This window comes from Fusarium tjaetaba, assembly GCF_013396195.1.
Source record: "Fusarium tjaetaba strain NRRL 66243 chromosome Unknown NRRL66243_c0000254, whole genome shotgun sequence".
Classification (NCBI taxonomy): domain Eukaryota; kingdom Fungi; phylum Ascomycota; class Sordariomycetes; order Hypocreales; family Nectriaceae; genus Fusarium; species Fusarium tjaetaba.
Genome location: NW_023501450.1, coordinates 109,457 through 129,851, shown reverse-complemented (window position 1 = coordinate 129,851; position 20,395 = coordinate 109,457). Strand labels below are relative to the sequence as shown.

The 20,395-nt window shown below is 48.5% G+C and overlaps 8 protein-coding genes across 8 annotated transcripts; 6 read left to right on the top strand and 2 right to left on the bottom strand.

Moving 5' to 3' along the window:
- Positions 1–2,207: 2,207 nt before the first annotated feature.
- Positions 2,208–3,077, top strand: FTJAE_10792 (conserved oligomeric golgi complex subunit 2; the record flags this gene model as incomplete). The annotated part of the gene is made up of 1 exon (XM_037343669.1): positions 2,208–3,077. The coding sequence occupies one exon, from the start codon at positions 2,208–2,210 to the stop codon at positions 3,075–3,077; it is 870 nt and encodes a 289-aa protein (XP_037202195.1).
- An 86-nt stretch (positions 3,078–3,163) lies between these two features.
- On the bottom strand, positions 3,164–5,339 carry FTJAE_10791 (ribosomal L1; the record flags this gene model as incomplete). Its single annotated transcript, XM_037343668.1, has 4 exons — positions 3,164–3,827; positions 3,880–4,217; positions 4,415–5,118; positions 5,165–5,339. The coding sequence occupies 4 exons, from the start codon at positions 5,337–5,339 to the stop codon at positions 3,164–3,166; spliced, it is 1,881 nt and encodes a 626-aa protein (XP_037202194.1).
- Positions 5,340–6,944: 1,605 nt separating this feature from the next.
- Positions 6,945–8,336, top strand: FTJAE_10790 (uncharacterized protein; the record flags this gene model as incomplete). The annotated part of the gene is made up of 4 exons (XM_037343667.1): positions 6,945–7,236; positions 7,293–7,767; positions 7,832–7,869; positions 7,921–8,336. 4 exons carry the CDS (start codon positions 6,945–6,947, stop codon positions 8,334–8,336), a joined length of 1,221 nt encoding a protein of 406 aa, XP_037202193.1.
- A 1,369-nt stretch (positions 8,337–9,705) lies between these two features.
- On the top strand, positions 9,706–11,781 carry FTJAE_10789 (uncharacterized protein; the record flags this gene model as incomplete). The annotated part of the gene is made up of 1 exon (XM_037343665.1): positions 9,706–11,781. The coding sequence occupies one exon, from the start codon at positions 9,706–9,708 to the stop codon at positions 11,779–11,781; it is 2,076 nt and encodes a 691-aa protein (XP_037202192.1).
- A 977-nt stretch (positions 11,782–12,758) lies between these two features.
- Positions 12,759–13,220, top strand: FTJAE_10788 (uncharacterized protein; the record flags this gene model as incomplete). Its single annotated transcript, XM_037343664.1, has 1 exon — positions 12,759–13,220. The coding sequence occupies one exon, from the start codon at positions 12,759–12,761 to the stop codon at positions 13,218–13,220; it is 462 nt and encodes a 153-aa protein (XP_037202191.1).
- Positions 13,221–13,259: 39 nt separating this feature from the next.
- On the top strand, positions 13,260–15,077 carry FTJAE_10787 (uncharacterized protein; the record flags this gene model as incomplete). The annotated part of the gene is made up of 1 exon (XM_037343663.1): positions 13,260–15,077. The coding sequence occupies one exon, from the start codon at positions 13,260–13,262 to the stop codon at positions 15,075–15,077; it is 1,818 nt and encodes a 605-aa protein (XP_037202190.1).
- Positions 15,078–15,683: 606 nt separating this feature from the next.
- Positions 15,684–16,880, top strand: FTJAE_10786 (uncharacterized protein; the record flags this gene model as incomplete). Its single annotated transcript, XM_037343662.1, has 2 exons — positions 15,684–16,065; positions 16,261–16,880. 2 exons carry the CDS (start codon positions 15,684–15,686, stop codon positions 16,878–16,880), a joined length of 1,002 nt encoding a protein of 333 aa, XP_037202189.1.
- Positions 16,881–18,961: 2,081 nt separating this feature from the next.
- Positions 18,962–20,355, bottom strand: FTJAE_10785 (uncharacterized protein; the record flags this gene model as incomplete). Its single annotated transcript, XM_037343661.1, has 3 exons — positions 18,962–19,918; positions 19,969–20,115; positions 20,179–20,355. The coding sequence occupies 3 exons, from the start codon at positions 20,353–20,355 to the stop codon at positions 18,962–18,964; spliced, it is 1,281 nt and encodes a 426-aa protein (XP_037202188.1).
- Positions 20,356–20,395: the final 40 nt, after the last annotated feature.

The window sequence follows — 20,395 nt, the reverse complement described above, 5'->3', positions numbered from 1 at the left end:
GGTCGGTCGCGCCAAATCGGGTCGGAGTTCCGAGAGGTAAATCTTGAAAAAATTGCCGAACCAAGATTGTCAAATGAAAATCGTCGTAATGGAGTTGTTATTGTTTTGAGTTCTAATTCGAGCTCTTCGTGGACGTCAATGGTGGTTTCAGTTGACAGTCAATGCTGCAGATTGATAAGATTGATTGGGACCGAAGCTGACGCAACTGCGATGTGACAGCTCGGTGCGATCTCGGCTTTAGCTTCGGTTGATTGATAACGGGCTGAGAGCCAGGTTGTCAGATTGATAAGGTGATGAACCCATCCAAGTACAGAAGCCGGAAGATTTGTAAAAGATCATCAATCAATCAGAGCAAAGTTGGAGAGGGGAGAAAGGGTAGCAGAGAAGGAAATTAATCGCGGGGTGCCTCGTTACTTTTGTGCCCCGAGCACAACCGACGGTTGGGAAGCCAATGGTCCGATTCCAGGAGAAGATAGTGGATCTAATCAGATTGATAAGATTTGATTGATAAAAGTTTTGCGGACGTCACACGCCAGGCACGAAGTATCTGCGCCAGGCATTCAGAGACAACCACCCAGATGCAGTTTCATCAGATTACGACCGAATTGAACAGCAACTTTTCTCGTAATATGATTGCCGACCAGGCATTTTTCAGGCATCCAGTCCCAGCGGAGGATCTAATCAGTCATAACTTGTTGTGGCTCCGCAACACCTTGACCCCCTGAACGCATCCAACCGTGAGACCCTTAGAGCAAGTTATTAAGGCTCAATTATTGACGCGACAGCCAGAATTCGGCATTTTATCAGCAGTAGCTCGTCGATCTTGCTGATAATCCTCCGCGGCAGTTCAAATCATGTTGCAGGATATCCGCATTCTCGTCATAATGTAACGAAAGGTAGCATCATCACTGAAGATCTCCAATAGTTATTCTCTGTTGAATGGATTCCTCCACTAAAGCCCCTCCAAGCCATTGACACTCACCTTCTTAATTCGTCCGAGGCTCGGGGCTCACCTGGACTTGGCCGGCATAAGTCGGAGTTGCACGAGCGAATCCGTGATCACGCAGCCATCAGATAAGATCTTTTCAGCATGCATAACTTTAGTGCCGATCCCAGGGTCTTACTCCGACTTCGCTGTGCAATAGCTTCAACTCTTAACCGTTTCTTTACACAGGTGCGGAATCTCTATGGAATTTGCGGCGAACTGTTGGGAAATGTCCCGCTCACGTGGGTGAAGTCGTTATATCCGGACTTGAACAGCCGATCATAGGACCTCAATTGAACCTGCATCTTCCTTCTACCCAGCGGCTGGTGGTTCGTGCGGTGGACGTTGGGGCAAGCTTCGGTCTACCGAGCTTGGGGCCAGATGATGTGACATTGAACTGTAGCAAGGGTTCAACGCCGCCTGAAACAGTCGGGAATTTTTACATCTGACATGGCCAATTTGAAGAGGCTCGATGTTTGATGACACCAATCAACTCAAAACTCTTGTATCGAATGCGATATTGACTGACTCCAATACTTGAACTTCAATATGCTCAAGCCAGCTGTCCTTTAGCCTAGACTTATCCTCGGTAAACACATCCTTGGGGTCAGCTCGTCAAACGTAATGTGATCCGCTTCGTCTCGGTTTCTCTTTGCCCCCATCCACCTGATCCAGTCATGGTGTCCAGCACTCGATCTCCACGGAGCTAATCCTTTTACCAGGTTACACGGAGCAAGTCTCGAACCAACATGTCGATAACGGCCAATGAGAAGTGACTCCTCACACGGAACTTGGAGTTCCAGATGAGGTGATCTTGGCAGTCGGTATTCGTGTCGGGAACAAATGACTTAGATCCAGGACTGTGAGCGAGAGGAGGGTTTTTATGTTCCCTCGTTTTTAGGAGACTATCACAGGAAATAAAAACTAAATTCGCATGGACAATAGCCATTCCCTACGTGAAATTCTTATGTATTATAATTACCAAAGACAGATATTATAACATGCCTCTTGTTTTGAATGGAAATGAATTCGCATGAAGAGTGATATGCCAGTTCCACGATCTGGGGTCCATTGATAAGATCACAGCGTCCAATCAGGGCTAGCACCGCCGAACCTCACCCTCAGAAGCTCCTCCACCAAATCCATGCCACCTAACCTTTAGCCTACGTCGAGACACTTACAGACAACCTACCACACGGTACGGAGTATACAACCAACAAAAATGGCCGCCGCGCCAAACGACCTCTCGTACCCAATGGCAGATCTCAGAGTATCCGCTCCATTTACCCTCTCCGGCTCCGACACTTCCTCTGTCGACGAAGATGCTCCTCTACCATTTCCTGAAGCTCTCCCTCGCGTCGACTTCTTAGCTCCAGACTTCCAACCTGCCGCTTATCTATCTGCTCTACCACATCGTCACCAGACCCTTGAGGACTTGCGATCGGATCTTCGCGACAGGAGTGCTGCGATCAGCTCTGAACTTCTCGAACTTGTCAATTCGAACTACACAGCCTTTCTTTCACTCGGTAGCGAATTGCGCGGCGGCGACGACAAGGTCGAGGATGTCAAGGTTTCTCTACTTGGTTTCCGACGAGCAGTAGAGGAAGTCAAGATGAAAGTTACGGAGCGGAAAGAGGAAACGAATGCCCTCAATGGCGAGCTACGTGGTGTACGATCAGCTATCGAGAAGGGCCGAAAAATGATTGAGCTATCTGAGCGTCTTTCATCATTAGAAGAACGGTTGTCTCTGGATAGTCTGCCCAATAACGAGGACTGGGATGAAGAAAGCGAGGAGGAAGACGAGGACGACAACTACGGAAGCTCCCCAACAAGACTGCTTGTCTCGGCACAAGAGTGCAGCCGCATCACAAAGCTTCTCGAGTCTTTAGACCCAAATGCCCCGTTTGTGATCAAGATGGAGGAACGTTTGACACGGTGCAGAAACACATTGCTGCTAGACTTGGGCAACGCTCTAAAAGAAGCCAAAAAGGCTGGTATAAAGGGACAGGATAGAGTGCTCAAGTGTTTGGCGATATATAGAGTGCTAGATGCACGAGCAGAGGCTGTCAAGGCCCTCAGAGGCAGTTCATAGCCGCAATGAATAATGATACCCACGACGCTCACAAGGTCTATTCGTAATATGACATATGATACAATTATACAAGCTCAAGGCTATTTTTACATGATGCTCGACAATGCCTCGGGGGTAATCTGCTCCTCTGCATCCTTCAACTTTCCATTCAAGCTTATGCCAGGTCCATGGGTTGTGCTGAGAATGACCTCGTGGACCTCCTTGTGCACCTCCTCTGAAATCTCCGCACACTCCGCCTTGACCTTGTTCAGCAACACCTTGATGTTATTCTTGAGCTGATCAGGCGAGTAACCCAGCTGTCCAATGGCCATGCGGATAACACCCTGTCTCTCACGGTAATCAGCTGCACCAGCAGAGTCTCGCATCGACTTGACGACATCGGGGACGATGGTTCGCATTCGCTTGCTGGGCATGAGACCCTTGGGACCAAGGATCTTTCCTAGACCGGCTTTGTTGAGCGCTGCTTCGCTGGCCTCGTGGCAGATGAGACGGTCGAAGTTGATCTGCTCCTTTTTGATGGCTTCGAAGAGGGTTTCTTGACCGACGGCTACAGCACCTGCGGCGGTGGCTTGCTGGGCGATCTCGCTGCCTTCGGGGCAGATGACGGCAATTCGCCAATCGCTCTGGACTGGGTGAGGAAGTCGGACGCTATTCTTGATGACGGGTCCGTTTCGGGCGGTCTTGAGGTTGATGTGAATTTCGTACTTGACCGAAGCAGGCGGTTGTCCAACTTCAACAGCTCGTAGGACTCTGCACGATATTAGTCTCCCCCGCTTAGTGCCGTGTTCCCAATCCAACTGACCTCATAGCTTCACATAATGAGTATTGAGGGAATTCCCTCTTAGCCAAATTATGTCTCTTAAAGTCCTTAGGCAACGCCTTCTTCTTCTTTCCAGTCTTCTTGATTCTCACAACCGAAGCCTGTCGAACTTGTTGAGCAGCTGCCGGGGCGAGGAACTTCGGTATCGTGGGAATTGCCGGCCGAGGAGTCTGGAGGAGGGATAGCCTGGCCATGGAGGCCAAGCAGCGGTCGATTGGCGCCATTGTGAGGGGGTAATTGAGAGCTCTGGCGACCCGGCCCTTGATCGTGATACTCGGATAGCGCAAAAAGTCGAGGTTGCTAAAGTGTTTTAGGTGGGCCTGGAATGTCAGGTATCAACGCTTATCGATAAGCCCATCGACTCATTGAAACGTGAACTTGGGAATGGAATCACTTTTGTTTTGTCATACAAGTAGAATTATTTGAGATATTCAATTGATCATGCTAATATAGTCTATATACATATTAATCTACTCAAATCACCCGTTATGCCACTTGCGATCTAATCGACACAAACAAGCATGTCCTTCAACTTACCCAACACAACCTTCTGTCGCGCAGCATCAGCAGTGGTTTTATCAGCAGCATCTCCAACACTAATAGAAGCATAACATCCGCTCTTAAGAGCAATCTCGGTCTCAGTAGGGAGACGATCCTCACCACACCATTCAGTATCACGCTCAGACAGAAGACCAGTATTGATGCGAGTCAGCACCCACTGGAACTGGGACGCATCGGTGCATTTGCCCTCAACCTTGCCAAAGTTGACGTTGAGATAGACGTCCTCGGGCAGATAAGGCTTTCCAGAGTCGACAATCTTCTTGACGAGAGTGGTCGCGAGCTCAGCGTAGATGAGACTGCGCTTGGGAACGGGGCTAGTGTTGAAGGCCGTATTTCCGGTAGACGCTCCAGAGAAGGCAATGGCTGGGATGCCCTCTTCGTGAGCAGCATAGCAAGCAGCGCCGACGGTGCCAGAGAAGGGAACTTGAAGCCAGAGGTTGGTTCCAACGTTGGGACCGGCGACAGCAAGCTCAGGAGCCTCGCCATCCCACAAGCTGGGACCAAAAGTGTCGATACCGTACTTCATGGAAGTGACAGGGAACGAGTTGACCCAGTTGAGATCAGGACGCTTGGGATCGTGCCCAACAGGGCCGCTGTTGGCAGGGCAGCTATCGTACTGACACGCTGTGGTGCGGTCCTTGGGTTTCTCATCCCTAGAGCCTATATGATGTTAGATGTGATTGAAACGCGTATTGATGTGACTTACTGCTGCCAGACTTGTTCTCTGCAGGCGCGGAGAGAACGACATCGTAACCCGCGCTGTTCAGAGCGTCATTGAAAGTGCGGATATAAGACTCTGCCCATCCATCATCATTGGACTGAACGATCCTCACGGCCTGAACCGCGAGAGGGAGAATAGCAACAGAAACGAAAGACTTCATGATGATTGAGTTGAATGAACGAAATGAGTATGTACCCGTATGTGTTCCTTGACCTTTGTGTATTGGGGCTGAAGCCTCTCAACCTTATACCAAAGTTGAACGAAAGGAGGTGGGAAACAACAACAACGCGAGTTTCAAAGTAGGAGTTTCGAAACTATATATCCCCTTTCGCATATCCATCCCAATATCTGATTCCTCTAATCATCCACTCCGTCCAATACCACCCTCGTGAGCTCTTAGTGCACCCTAGTCCCAAGCCACCAATCAGCATGCAAAGCATCCTCCTCACCAGGTTCGCATCAAAGTTTGAAACCCCCAGGTCATCAGCATCGACCACCCACGTGCCGATCTCCAGAGCTAATCAGCGATAGCCTTCGACAGTTTCGACGTTTATTCATTTCCACGTTCACAGCTCAGTGGTGAATGGCCCCTGGAATAATGTAACTTTGTATGCAGGTCCAAGAGCGCTTTATTCGTTTTCAGGTAACGGCCCGAACCGTTCGATAAGTTTTTAAGCTTTCGAGAAGGATTCGGTGACTGTTTTGAGGATTGGTCCGGGGTGGAATCGCGAACTGCCGTAATCGGGTCAAGAGCCGGCCCCGGTTCGGGCGCAAGTGGAGAAAGCTCCGGGCTCGCTACCGGAGTGCGAATGTAACGGCGACGATCATCGAGAATCACTTGCATGTGACATTCAAGATCTTGAACACTTCCCCAAGGATGTCCCGGCGATACCCAGTACTTATACAGAGTAAAGATGTCAGGATTCCAACCCTAGCACATGGACAGACATAGACAAGTCTAGGGTAGTGTATGGTTTCATAAGTAATAGTTTCTTTCTGTGGTATTTAGACGAGTACTCACTAGAAGAACAGGCGTGTTGGTATTTACTTAAATGGTCTGGCCATGATAGAAGGCGCCTAAAACGGTGACGAGGTTAATGAGGGAGAGCTTAATGTATACGATCGTTCACAGACTCAGTATGGAATAAATGAATCTTTTTGTAGTGCGCAATTTACTCCCATCTTACCACTCAAGGAATGCCAAGTATGATATATCTAGTGTATCCTCATGCGCACACAAAGCATTCTGAAGACGCCCGAACCATCACGGTTGAGAAAGCTTGCACCGTCTTTGGCTTTAAGTTGTCCATAGTGAACGCCATGATTGACCTTCATCTGGGACATGCTACCGCGGAGGCTAGCGACACATCATTCAAGCACAGAGTCCTGTATAGAGCCTTTTAAGTGCGGAGATTTTGCTGGCTACTTTGTAAGTATGAACGTTATCATATACTTTTCACATATCAGACGCGGTGTCCATCATGGCGCACCGCATGTCCATCAGCCCCTGAGGTCCAGACTGCAGTTCATAGAATTATAGCAGGAATGAATAAAAGAAAGAGGGAACAATAGTTATCAAGGAGGAAGAATAGGCAGTATTTGTAGATATATTACCATACACTGTTTAGCACTGGTGAGCCTCTACCCTAACAAGTGGCAGTGAATCACACCTAATGCCGGCAAACAAAAGTCCAACTCAGAAACAGCCCAAACTGTCAAACTTCTTCTCATCCTTAGCATTTCCGTCATCTTCAACGCCCTCGAGATGACTGAATACTCTCCAAATGATTTGGTGCATGTCTCCCTGCCTCTCCCGCCACTGGCATCTCCGGTTCCTCCGTTCCCCGGCGCGGAGCCAGACATAAAGCAGAGGCGCGACTATGTTGAAAGACTTCTCTCTCACAACTTTCCGAGAGAAAACAACAAAGAGGCAAGAAAGGTTTTGCACAAATACGCCACAATCATCGCAGCCAAACTCCTCATCAATGGGGACATAGAAACAACCACTGTCTCCCGCTTTGCATGGAAAGTCGACAAGGTATTCTGGGACCTTTGGCGTAAGTACCACTCAACCCAAAATCGTTTTATCTTGAGCTGATCAAATAATTTGCAGTCGCCGCAGTGCTCCCGCGCTCGAAGCCAGATTGGCCATGGCCGCAACCCCCCTCGCAAAAGAATGGAGAGCCGCTTTCGACAGTGTTTGCCGCTCTGAGAGAAGATCACCTTTACGACGGGTACCTGGACACCAACCGTGAGTATTTCACTGAGGAACTAGAGTTCCAAGAGGTACAAGCTCAAAATGAGTCTACGTCCATCCAAGCCCCTGTTTGCGATGACATGCATGAACCCCTGCCCATTACACCCCCAACTCTGGAAAGCCGAAGAATCGCTTGGGAGGCGCTCTACCCAGGGGTGGCTCCCAGAAAGATAGACCGACCATTCACACTGATCCTCCCAGCCGAGTTCGATTTCTGGACATTTGTCTACGGCCCCGATGGCCGCGACTTCAACAAGATCCGAGAGCGCCTCATGGAGGAGCGTGTTGACCTGACTTGGAACTATGAGGAAATAGGGCATAGTAGCGAGTCGTATCGCACCAACCCCGAAAACCCCCCCCGAGAAAGGCCATGCTCTTGTACTTGGACCTGCCAGTATCCAGGGTATGGATGGAAGCGTACTCTTCGAGGCATGTAAGCCAATCAACTTGGAAGGCATCAGCAGAATCTGGCACGACATTCTAGTCTGGCACCGCGAATTCACCGAGACTCGAGTGACTACTCTGCGAAGCTACTTGGAGGACCTCTCAGAAACCCGAAAGGCACGAACAGTCAAGGGCGCTGCAACTCTCCCAGGAGGATTCAAGGACGTCCTGGACGGGATTAAAAAAGAGCGAAACGTCTGCAAGGATCTGATCACCAAATTTCTCGACAAGAACAGCCCAGAGTTGACTACCATCGTTTTCATCAGCAACAGGGCTATTAAAGGCAAGGAGGGCAACTGGCTTGGTATCCCTGAGCGTATCAACCTCGCTGGTGATCTGTGGCGAGAGCGGGCTGAAACTCCTGAAGAGAAGTTGAAGATCTCGGAGATGATCTTGGGGATCAAGGAGCGTGCTAAGTCTGGTCTCTTGCGCGACTATGGGCTTTTGATGATGTAGTTTCATGGCATGGGGTAGGGTGCATTCAGAACAAATTGGTACCAGATTGATGGATTCGGCGGGATGTGTAGGCTATCGTGGAAGGATCAGCTCGCTGTCTTGCTGCATCAAGGATACATATGAGATCGTGCGTTCATGTGTAAGACGGGACGGAGTTGCTAGATACTCTGTGGCCTGGGACTACCTTGTAGCTAGAAACCTCATGAAAATCGACACCTACATTAAAGAATGCCAAGCTCTGTGTATGGTCTACACTGATGACTCTATGAAGAATAACAAGAAAACAGAAAACCCCAGTCAACAGAAGTCCAAGTTCCGCGCAGCCCGTTCACGAGCTGCATAACACTTACAGGGGGAGGCTGCTGGGAAGACTTAATCTTCGAGAAAACCGTGTCTCTTGCTGTACCTGAACTCGCCTCATACATATTGTACAGTAATATCCGAAACCCATTGCAACAAGCCCGCGAACAAACTACTTGATGATGCCATCTTCATCGGTCAAGACTTTGGAACTATGCAAGTTGCGATACAGCCCCAGGATATCAGATACTAGATATTTTTGCAGGCAATTCAGTGCAATCATGCGAATCGGAGCTGGCATCGCGGCCAGCTGAAAATTCGAGTTTAGCCACTGTTTCTACGTTAAGAAAGCGCCAACTCATATTCGCTATGGCTACAGTAGCCGGGACGGGACGAGATGATCAACAAGAGCACAGAGCGCACTTGCAGGTGGAGGCTCCAACTCATCCTCCTGATAGTTGTTTTATGAATATGATGAAAGTGAGAGAGATTAATTCCAAGTTTGATGGTGTGATATGCTATCCTCCACCGTTTGACCACTTCAATGGTTTGTAGACGTGGACTCATTCTCAGCAGAGCCAGTTCCTTTTGGTTTCGCGGACAAAATAAATATTAGATGCGAATGATATCTAGACTTTCCGCTAATATGAGCCTGTGATGCAATTCTGCTGGTTCGTGTGTCTGAGTAGGATTGCTCTGATCGCGCGTGAAAATTGGAAGAAACTCTGCGATCAATCTGCATTCGACGTGTCGTTTGTGTAGCTGCAGTGCCAGTGCAGGGCATGGCGCTTTCTGTTTCTCTCATCAAAAGAAATTGAGGAAATGGTCAGTATGATTGTTTGATCATGCTTGCCAAATGCGACTAAATCATGTTGATTGCTCACTACCCGTGCATGGCGTTTGCTTTCTTTGTTTCATCCATGCAGCTATCCGAGCCATCATTTCATCACCCATTCTCGCCACTGCACGCCATTTTCAATGCATATTATGATGTTCTTAGTACTTAATGAGCAGGACTGAAGATAAAACTTCAACTCATTATCATTTTCTATTGTTAGTTCAGTACAAAATGGGCGACCCTTGGAAAGAAACCATTCGTGATATGGCGAAATGGCTAATGAAAGACCACCCCATCATGTTTGCGCATATAGAAGGCCAACCCGCAATCGCAAAGGCTGTCAAAGTTCCTCTTTTCTTACAAGATTCTTTTTGCAGATCGAAATCAAACGCGGAAATCATCCATATCACAAACGCGACAAAGAAGGATCAAGTTTTCAAGGAACGCGAGAAGCTGAGAGCCAACATGCGTCTCACCACACAGACCGCGAAAAGCATCAGTACCATGGATTACGTCGAAGCAACAAATATGTTAAAGATGGCTCGTCGGGAGAATGACTGGTACCTTCCAGACCTTGGCAAGAACGCTTGCGCTGTTGTTGTCATCATCGAGGCAGACCCTGATTACTCTGCCGAGTACGCCCTCGCACTGATAGCATGGACTACCATGATAAAAAGACACAGTTCATCTAGTTGCCGCATACGCTTGATGACAATGTCATGGGAAGGCCTGCACGATATGACAAAAGCCATCTGGAACTATTGGCCCGCGGCCAAGGAACCCCTTCGAGAATACGTGCTGCCATCTATGCCGCGCGGCGGGGGGAAACTCATCTCAAACTCACAAAGCAAAAGCCCAACATCAGAAATGATGAGCTGGGTCAAAAAGACTGCCCCTAATGGTACTCACACTTGTATCAGCTTCCGAAGACCGACACGACTTGATGACTCCTGGGATCGGTGTTACCAACATCATCATCAAGGCCTAGACTCCGCAACAAAACCTCTACGAGCACTTCTAATTAACCTTGACTTCAAAACTGCCGAAAGGATCCCCGACGCAGGCAAGCCTCACCTCATCACGAGCACCACCCGTCGCCGGCTGATCTTCGACCTCGAGACACGACAGCCCATCACCGTCACCACAAAATGCTCAACTTCCGAAGAGAAGCAACAGATGAGTTGGGTGCATCGCTTCAGCGGAGAAAGCACAAATATATATACACAGCCAGGGTTCAGCTACGGGGCTAAGAACCCTCGACGCATGAGATTTGCGGATGATCAGATTGGCGGCTTCTTGGCAGCTTTGAGCGAGTTGGATAAATGGCCTCTCGGCATTTCCAACGTCATAACTCTTTTCGATCCCAGGGGAGAAGAATCTCAGATCGCTAGCGATATTGGACAACGACTCATCCAGCAAGGTATCCTTCGACTTGATCCCACATCAACCATAGGGTTTTCACTGGCTCTCCCCAACGAAACACAACAGGCCTTCTACAATATTCTCCCCCTTGTTGATTACGACCATCGCCTCGCACTCTTTCTGAGTATCAAGTCCAAGAACGTCATGATCAACACAGCGAAAGCGCAAATGGCTGCGATAATCTCGGGGAGTAACACGAACTGCTTTGCATTTGTGTATAAAACAGCCCCTGAGGTCCACGAAACCAGTGACGCAGCCCGGATTGGACTCTTCAAGCATGTCGCACATACTGGTACGGTCATGAAGGGCCTTGGACTCATGAAGACTGCGATAAGCGCATCACGATTTTCTATGCTCTTTCCAGAGATTTATATCGTTGATAAGCAGGTTCTGGTCTACATGGACGAAGTGAAGCACGTCATGGAACGATGCAGAGTGCTACTCCAAGCCCTCAAAACGTGTGGATACAGCGTTGATGATTCATTGCCGTTTGAACAGGAAGAACCAGAGGGTATCGAATCCGATGTATTCATGGAAGTCTGGGGTCATCTCCTGAGAGCCTACACCTACCAAATTGCTCTCGTCACAGTCAACGAGGACGGCGATATTTCCATAAAGGACCTTGTGTCTCAAACTCCCATGGAAGCAAGTTTCGAGGTACGGCACAGTTTCGAATGGGAGACCATCCCGAAGGACGAGTGGGACTACGCTGTGGGTATTTACACGAGAGCTGTTCGTGAGCGGGGGATGACTACGATTAAAGATTGGAATTGGATCCCGCCCGAGGTTTGGGAGCGATGGGGTTCGGGATTGCCTGGGGGTGTTAAAGGGCTGCGAACCAAGTTTGAGTTGGCCAAGAATCATGACGAGGTTGATGATAAATGAGTGGTACGTTGTCTTTAGCAAAACAAGGGATAGCAGGTGCATCTAGAGGAGTGCAATATCACATCGGCGCCGTTTAGTTCAAATCATCCATCAAAACGTTGATTTAAGTTCATCCAATCGGAGAATAGACTCGACTCCTCTTTCAACGACACAACCGTCCATCGAGAGAAAGGTGAGGCTTCAGTCAATACACTTTACAGAGGGGAGCTACATTTATGAGCAATCAAGTAGCTTGGAATTAATTATGTCCTTTATTATTGCTGTTAGATTCGAATAAATATTGACATGTTTCCCCTCCCCCTTTTTTCTTTTGGGCCAGAACTCTAAGAAAGAGCGGTCAGGTAAATGGTACGAGACAGATGGATCTTTAAGCTGCACTTTGCGGAAGGCTGGCAGTGATTTAAGATACAGTACAGCAAAACCCTTGGATACACGCAGTCATCATATTCTCTGGAGCTTGTCTGGTCTCTTTGGCTTGCGTGCAGGTGGATCAGGACGTAGCGAGCATTGAGAAATCACGTTCCGGTCTGGTCTCTCAAAGCTTGCTGTAAGTCGTCAATCTTTGGCCTTCACCACCTGGTCAGTCTGTCACCTCTCATATCGTGTTTTGACTGCAGATGAGACTTGGCTCAAAGGTGAAAGACTGTCTATATTATCCTTTCACCTTGACATTCTGCCTTATTGGGTTTATCTTTTCACCTTGACATTCTGCCCTATTGGGTTTACATGATATTTCTGACAGAAAACCACTGCTGCAGAACTTTTGGTCTACCAGATAATTGCTGGCAGGAAAAAAACCCTCTCCCGCGCAGGGATGTGTTCAGTACTGGCAGTGGCAGTAGCAGTGGCAGTGGTAACGCCTGTTATGGATGTGATTCATTGAGGTACCTCCTACTAGGTACCTTACAGAATTTTCAAAATGTTCTCGACCTTGGCTTTTACTCAACCTTCGCATCATCCTCAAACAATGTGCAAGAATGCCTGCCAAAGGATCAAGAAAAAGAACGGCGCCAGAGCCACCCACCGAGCCACCCGCCAAGCGAGACCAAGGCCGGCCTCATAAAGATTCTCTCCCTATTGACGCTCTCGTTTCCGGCAGTCATACATCCGCCAGCCGAAGAACCGACATTCAGATGGATAAGCGGTCACAAGTGCTCCATGACATCGTGGAGTGGATAAGAGATGATTCCTCCCCCATCGGTTTCGCTCATGTACAGGGGCAATATGCCAGAAACAAAATGTTCCGGGTGCCATCCGAGCTCGCGAAGCTTATGGAGGAAGATGAGCTGGAAACCCAAGTGGTAGTGGTTGTCCCGAACTTCAAATTCGATGCCGTTTCGAGACAATTTGTGTTCGGACAGTTCAAAACGCCAGTCGGAATCCTTCGTTATCGAGATATGATAACTCTTCTTGCCAGCGCCCCTGAAGTTGAGGATTAGAGACTCCCATGCTTCAGTGGCCAGAAGCAAGTTCTTGTCATGATCGATGCGGATCCTGACTACTCTGCCGACTTTGCGATCGCCCTTGCTGCCATCACCACATACAGTGCTGTGAGTAGCACACACATGCGAGTCGTTACGCTATCGGGCGACAGACTTCACGAAATCACGCGCGATCTGTTCCAACACTTCTCGGCACCCCGAGAATTCCTCATACCAGATGAGCATCGCATTGAGTTTACGGCCGTTGAGATCCCTGAAGAACAGACCGCTTCTGAGGCACTTTTCGAGTTTGCCAATATATTGGATGCCAGTTTCCCGCATACATGCTTGCGATACACCGAGTATGATACCTCTTGGCTGATCAATCCGTCTATGGACTGCGAGCACAGTGAAGAATGGGCGAAACAATGGAGCGAGACCACTCTTACTCCCTCAGACCAACATCTCATCCAGGACTTCATCAAGCCTCGACCCATCTACCCTGGCGGCATGTTGCTGACCTTACCACCAAGTTTCCGATATGCTCCTCAAATCAGCTGTCCTGGTCAAGTCATTGTCGTTACGAGCAATACTTGCCGCCGAAAGATTTTCGACCTCGTCACGAGACAGATCGTCGATGTCACGCTCAGGACATCTTTATCAGAGCGAAACAGCCAAGCAAACCTGGTTCATCGCATTGCCGCGCCAGCACAGAATATACATATTCTAATGCGGCCCGATTACTTGACGAAAAGCCCCCCTACCATGCGCCGCATGAAAATACTGAACGACCAATTGGGCGGATTTCTCACTGGTTTGACCCAATTCAATCCCCGGAGTCAGTACATGTCAGTTCTACTCCGGGTACTGAAGGGCTACATGGACAACCACCACATGGTTGTGACGGACATGATGAATCGCCTTGTCTCGCAGCAGCTATGCGACTGGGCAAGCTCAAATTCACTGCTTTCCCTCAAAGTTGAGAATCCAAAGGTATACTACACGATACTTGACCAAGTCGACTACAACCATCACATCGCCTATTTTCTTTCAATCCCCTCGGATGATTCCTGGATCAACATGATCAAGGTCAAGATCGCTTCTGCCCTTGTAAGCGGCTATCCAGACACGGTGCTTTTGACTGAAAGGGCGAGGTCGGGCTTAGCGCATAGCCACGAATCGTTGACAGATGTTATTGAGACAATCGATACTTTCCTCCAACGAGATTTGGCCAACGGAATAGTAACCAAATTCAACCACTATGGTAATGTCTGGGCCTCAGTCAGTGTGATCGATGCCCATGTACACCAAGTTGTCCCGCCTGGTGTCAAGATCAAATCTGTGGCCAATGGCTATTTTCAAGTTGATATGACCCAGTGTACAGAGGGGGAAAAGAGCTTCCGTACTTTGCGATCCTCGCTAGTCGACAATTCGATCCCAGTTGGCGAACCTACGCCCCTGAGGATCCTCAAAAAGCCCGAGTACCTGGTCATCTGCGAGCATTTGCTCCTTGCCTTTGCCCACCAGGTCGCCGTCGTCGATTTCTCAACTGGGGAAAACGTGTTTCATGATCATCTGTCAGGGGTCAAACTCGATGCCAGTCCTGAAGTCCAAGTTCTCGTCAATTTTGCATTAGTCAAAAAGCACACAAACGCGGATCGTGCGTTCGGTGTGTATACATCGTTGATCCGTATGATGGACGGTCAGACGGCTGTTCGTGACTGGAACTGGATCCCGCCCCAAGTCTGGAACATCTGGAACAAATGGAGCGACAAATTGGAGTTATACACCGGAAGGAAGCCCAATGATCTTTGGCCATTGCCTCCCCCCAGATACAATGAAGGCGAGACCATTGGTGTAAAGTTAAAGAAATAAGTAACTAATCCGTTTATACTACTGCCTTTGATGCCCCGTTCTGATGCAAGCTTAATTCCCCTGTGATGGTATCGTGTATGTGTATGTGTATGTGTACGGATAACACTTCATTGTAATGTTACCTTTCCTGTACCATTCTGTCTTGTCTGTAGTCAAAACTTGCCTGTATAAATTCTCCTTGTTAATGATATCCACATTTGCGAGGAACCAGGATAACTAACAACATACAATGTATTCCACTTTAAACAGACAGTTCTTGATCTCCCTGAAAATCTGCCTTTATGACCGAAGTGTATCTATATGTAAGGTAAGTTAGTCAGTAGATAAAATTCATGCAACTCGCTCCCTGGCCTGTTTCCTGGTTATTTTAATACCTAACAGTCACTGGCACTGATAGCCACTGGCAATAATAGCCACTGATACTGACAGTCACAGTTCTGTCTGGAGAATGATTCAGGCACCGCACAGATCATCTTCATTCGGGCTGTTTACGTCATTGCCTTCCACCTCTCGCTTCCTCTCTTTCTTTCTTTTCTCCTCATCTCTTCATCGACACCACAGCTACAGCTCCCACAACAACAACGATAGCAGCAACAGCAACAACCAATGACGAAAGGAAAACGACCAAGACGTGAGGCCGCAGGTGGCGGTGATGGTCGTGGTCGTGGTCATGATGGTGGCGGCGGTGGTTACAATAATGGTAACTACCAAGGTCATGGAAATTGGGGAAACACTCCCAATTATCCTACGGCTCATCCCAACTACAACCCTCAAATGGGACAAGCTTGCAACACATACCAAGGTCAAGGAAATTGGACAAACATACCCAATTATCCTACGCCTCATCCCAACTACAACCCTCAGATGGGACAAGGTTACAACACATACCAGTTTGAACCCAATGTCCCATGGCAACCTGGTAACGAGCCTTCAAACCCATTCTCTCAGTCTCACCAGGCCTCGCAAACCCAGCAGAGCCAAAACAATGGTGGACAACAGTGAAGAAGAAGAAAGAGGAGACAAAAGATCAGCGAGCTGAACAAGGGTCAAAAGCGCAAGTTCAACAAAAATGAACAAGTCCATCCGCTGATTTGGGAAGTCCCTGTTCTGGCTCGTGGGAATAAGGCAAACGCAACGCCCGTGGTGCTGTTCGAGCCACTCAGACACCTATTGATCGCGCCAGAAAATGACGGCTTCGCAGATGATGCGGAAAGCCTGCCTGATGCTGAGGATAATGAAGAGTCGAATGTGCAAGTTCCGGTTCAGACCGAACCAGGAGTCTGTGGCACGTGCAAGATGCCTGGGCATGAGGTCATTCAGTGCTGGCAGATGGGACCAGACGGCTTCACGCACGGCTGTGGTGTATGCAACTCTGGGGCACACGAGACCGATCAGTGCCAGTCTTTCCCACAGGACCTCGACGGAAAGATCGAGATACTGGTCAAAAGACGTGCCTGTCTCCCTCCACTCAAAACCGCATTTTGGTACAGCATGATGTGGAAGTGGGTAAAGAAAAACCCTTCTACTGACGTAAACCATCTTTTCCCCTGGACTACGAAATTCGCTATCGATGTCCTGAATGGCGATCGCAAGTCAGAAGTTGAGGGGATGCTTGCCACCATAAGGAACGATCCTAGTATAGAGCGTTCTGAGTTTATCGTCGATCCCGCAACAGCGAATTGGGAAAAGGTGAAGGAAACATATGGTGGTGATCCCAAAAACTTCTTCGAGAAGCTTCGCGCAACCAAAGGCGCAGACCAAGAACAACGGGTCACCAACGTCGGTAAGCTTCCTTCTTCATAAGACATCATTTGTTGTAACATTTCCTAACTACACATTCCACAGCAGTTGATCCGTTGCGTTCATTGTCACTCAGTTCATCCCCCCAAACGTTTGTGATACCATTCCAAACTCACCGTCCCCTGGATCCAACTTCTGACCAGACGACTCTGGTCTCACGTCAAAATGGACCAACGCACCCTTCAAGCGTGGATACGTGGGAGGATGGGGCCGGATACAGAATCGACTGGTGGCGATGATGACATTCGTATCGGAGCATATGTACCCAGGAGCTTGCATTAGAAGAGATGGTGAACATGTGGTCATAACCATTTGGAACTTGGATACATCGTCTGGGACGTGAATCTATATTGACTGAGTTGCTCAATTCAAACTCACCTTGTTTTCTCCCGCTGCCCTCATTCAACTTGGTCGCTGTGAAGGTTTTGTTAGATGTTTCTCATCTATCTCTTACAACTAAGAATGTGAGTATTGTCCTTTTTAGTAAGGGTGATTGGATAACTCTTACACAATCGTGAGGAATAGCTGTAGTGGTAGTGAAGTAGTGATGGATTTGGCACCAAAGAATTGGTTGCACAGGACGAAGAACGCTCAATGTGCGCCAAATAGACAGTTAAACCGCTTGAGTGACGAAGATAAGTGTAATTCCATTTGAATGCACTGTATACAATAAAGACGACAAACAAGTATTGAATTGGTCCACCAGACTTCCATTCTCAATAAGCGAAACTGGTATCGATTAAAAGCACGTGTCACTTTAGTACACGAGGCAGGTACGAGCGCGACTCCTTTTTAATTTGCTTGTGTCTCGACAGTCTTGTCCCGTTCAACTTCCAAACATTCACTAATGGGACGGACTTTTACATTTACAGAATCATTTTCATTCTTTGACTTAGGTACCACTCGTTTATCATGGAGGGGCAGGACGCCTTTGACGAATGCATCAGCGCAAATCAACCAAGAGAAATAGAAGCAAGGCCTGCAGACTACCTCAAGAACCCGCCCCAGACTCCTCCAAGGAGCTCAAACAGGCCATTTGCAAGAGTCAATCTGTTCCCCGGAGACAATCCAACTACACAGCAAAGACGCCACTACATGTTCCTGCTCTTCGAGCGATGGCTCCGTTAGAAGAACTTCGCCGTCAATTAGTGGGAGATGCGCCAGAGAACACAAGCTATCCTGGAGTCTTCTACGGGAAGATCGCTGTCCACGATCGGATCATATCGAGAGAAGCGAGAGTTAGACCTTGCGGTCGACTTCTTCATGTGGCGTTACAACGGTTGACCCTCCCTCTACCCTCTGATCTTGGAACACGATACTCACTGTCTGTTATTAGGTCTAAAAGCACCGAATGATGTCACCCTGCAACAGAAAGTGTGGCCGTGGTATCCCGATGATACTGTCGAATGCCGAGAGAAGTTCGATAGAGGATACTCAATGCTGAGGCAACTCTATGACAAGCCACTCGACGCTTGCAATAGTATCAGCCCATTACCTTACCCCTGGACACTGGGTGCCCGAAGGAGAAAATACATCGAGAGTTCATATCCCGAAGAAAGACCTACGAAACGTCACTGCGGAGGCATGGATGATGGAAGCGACAGCCCAGGACAAGATGAACCCTCAGATCGCGAGTACCTTCCAGTCTTTGACTGACAAATTTTGACCTCGAGGCAGGCTTGCCCACTCCAGGAGAGACATTCTTTTATCTAGAGACCATGAGCGCCGTCAATATGGCTGTTGTGGATTGAGTCTTAGCATCTCGGATTGGGGGGTTTCTTGTATCGATATTATTGGGACAGCGTTTAACAAAAGTTTGGATATGAGCATAGCGACCGTATTTACAGCGTTTTGTACGGGCTATTTCGCAAATTCAAGTTATCCTCATCGCATCTGTGAGATATTTGTAACAAATACACCTGGGGAGGTAGCTAGGGGTGTCACAAGCGTATTAAGTGAACCCCCTGAAATGACCATGCCTAACATTCCATTGTCCACAACAGCAATATACCAGTCCATAACAGTCCAGACATCTCGGCTTTCAACAGACATGTCCCTCAATATGACATAAAAACTCAACTGTCCTACCAACCCATTTCGCCTCCATCCCAGCCCTGCCAGGAGTTCGCACACTCTCTCTCATCGCGTTTGAAGCAAAGATGTCTGGTAGAATCGACGACAGCAAACTTGACCTGTCTGCAGCGAACACCATTATGTTGTCCATTCTCACAGATGTTGTCATTCCATGAACCAAAGCTGTATCCATACTTGACAATGTCTTCAACACAGAACCATGAGTTCTCGTGTCCGGACTTCAGGAATTCTTTGAAGCGCCTGAAGACTCTGTCGGATTTCAGATGGTCAAGCATGATCTCCTCCGTCTCGAGATCGAAGTTCTCGTCTTCCACGACTGGGAAACAACCAGCAAGCAGTATTATGTTGCTCGAAGGGCCAGCCGCAGGGGTCTCTGGCGGTGTTGCGGCGGTAGCCCTGATCGAAGAGCGACGTTTTTGGCTTGGTGGCGGTGTGGCAATGTTTTGGTCATACTCGTTGGATTTGTTTCGGACAGGAGAGCACGGCGTTGAGGGTAGCATATTATCTAGATCAACGGCCTCATCGAAGCTTTCGTCCAAGGTGACGGGAGATTCTCCAGTGTATGGATCTTGGGCTGTCTGGGTAGCCTCGTTCTGTGATTGCAGAGAAGCTTCAAGCTCACGACATCGCTCTTGAGCCTCTCGGAGAGCGGTCGTAGTCTCATTCAGGGTCTGATAGGCGTTCTTGTTGTCGTTTCGTAAAAGGTCAATCTCCAAACTCTTTCGAGCATTCTCAGATCGTTCTTTTGCCAAAGCCCTCTTCTCCTTTCGGAGCTCCTGTCGCAACCTGCTCGTTTCATAAAGCGCTGAAACATTTTCCTTCTCAAGCTGTCGCTTGGTGACCTCGAGGCGCTTGCTTCGTCTATCAGTGTTGAGGGTCTTCTTTTTGTTGGCGCCTCTGCGCGTGAACCCTTTTCGTGCCGGAATGACGGGCTTTTGAGGATGCTTCTGTGACCGAGTTAGCCATGACACTGCGTATATTTCTTTCACTGACTCACCGGAAGTTTACTGCTGTGGAGCTTGATGCTGCGCTTGCGTTGTTTCTTCGACTTTGTCTTCAAATCCTTCAGGTATTTGGAGTGGCTGTCGAGTTGCTGCTTCATCTCTTTGAACTGCTTGCGATCTGGAAAGTCATCAAGCCTCTTCTAAAGGCGATGCATCATATCCTCAAGGCGAGACTGATCATCTCCTTCGGATTGATATCTCACGAGTTTCTCATTGAGCAGCCGCTTGGAGTAATATGAGTCTGTCGCATTCTGAGCGGACTCAGTGACCCTTCTGAGTTCTTGGATGGCATTTTCGAGAGGCGTTTCATTTGTGCGCAAAAAAGAGCCGCGCACTAATTCGAGAACATTTCGTATTTCTGTGTCCAGTTGCTGGTCCATTGTTGTTGTGTTGAGATGTCTACTATGGTAGGCGCTTGTC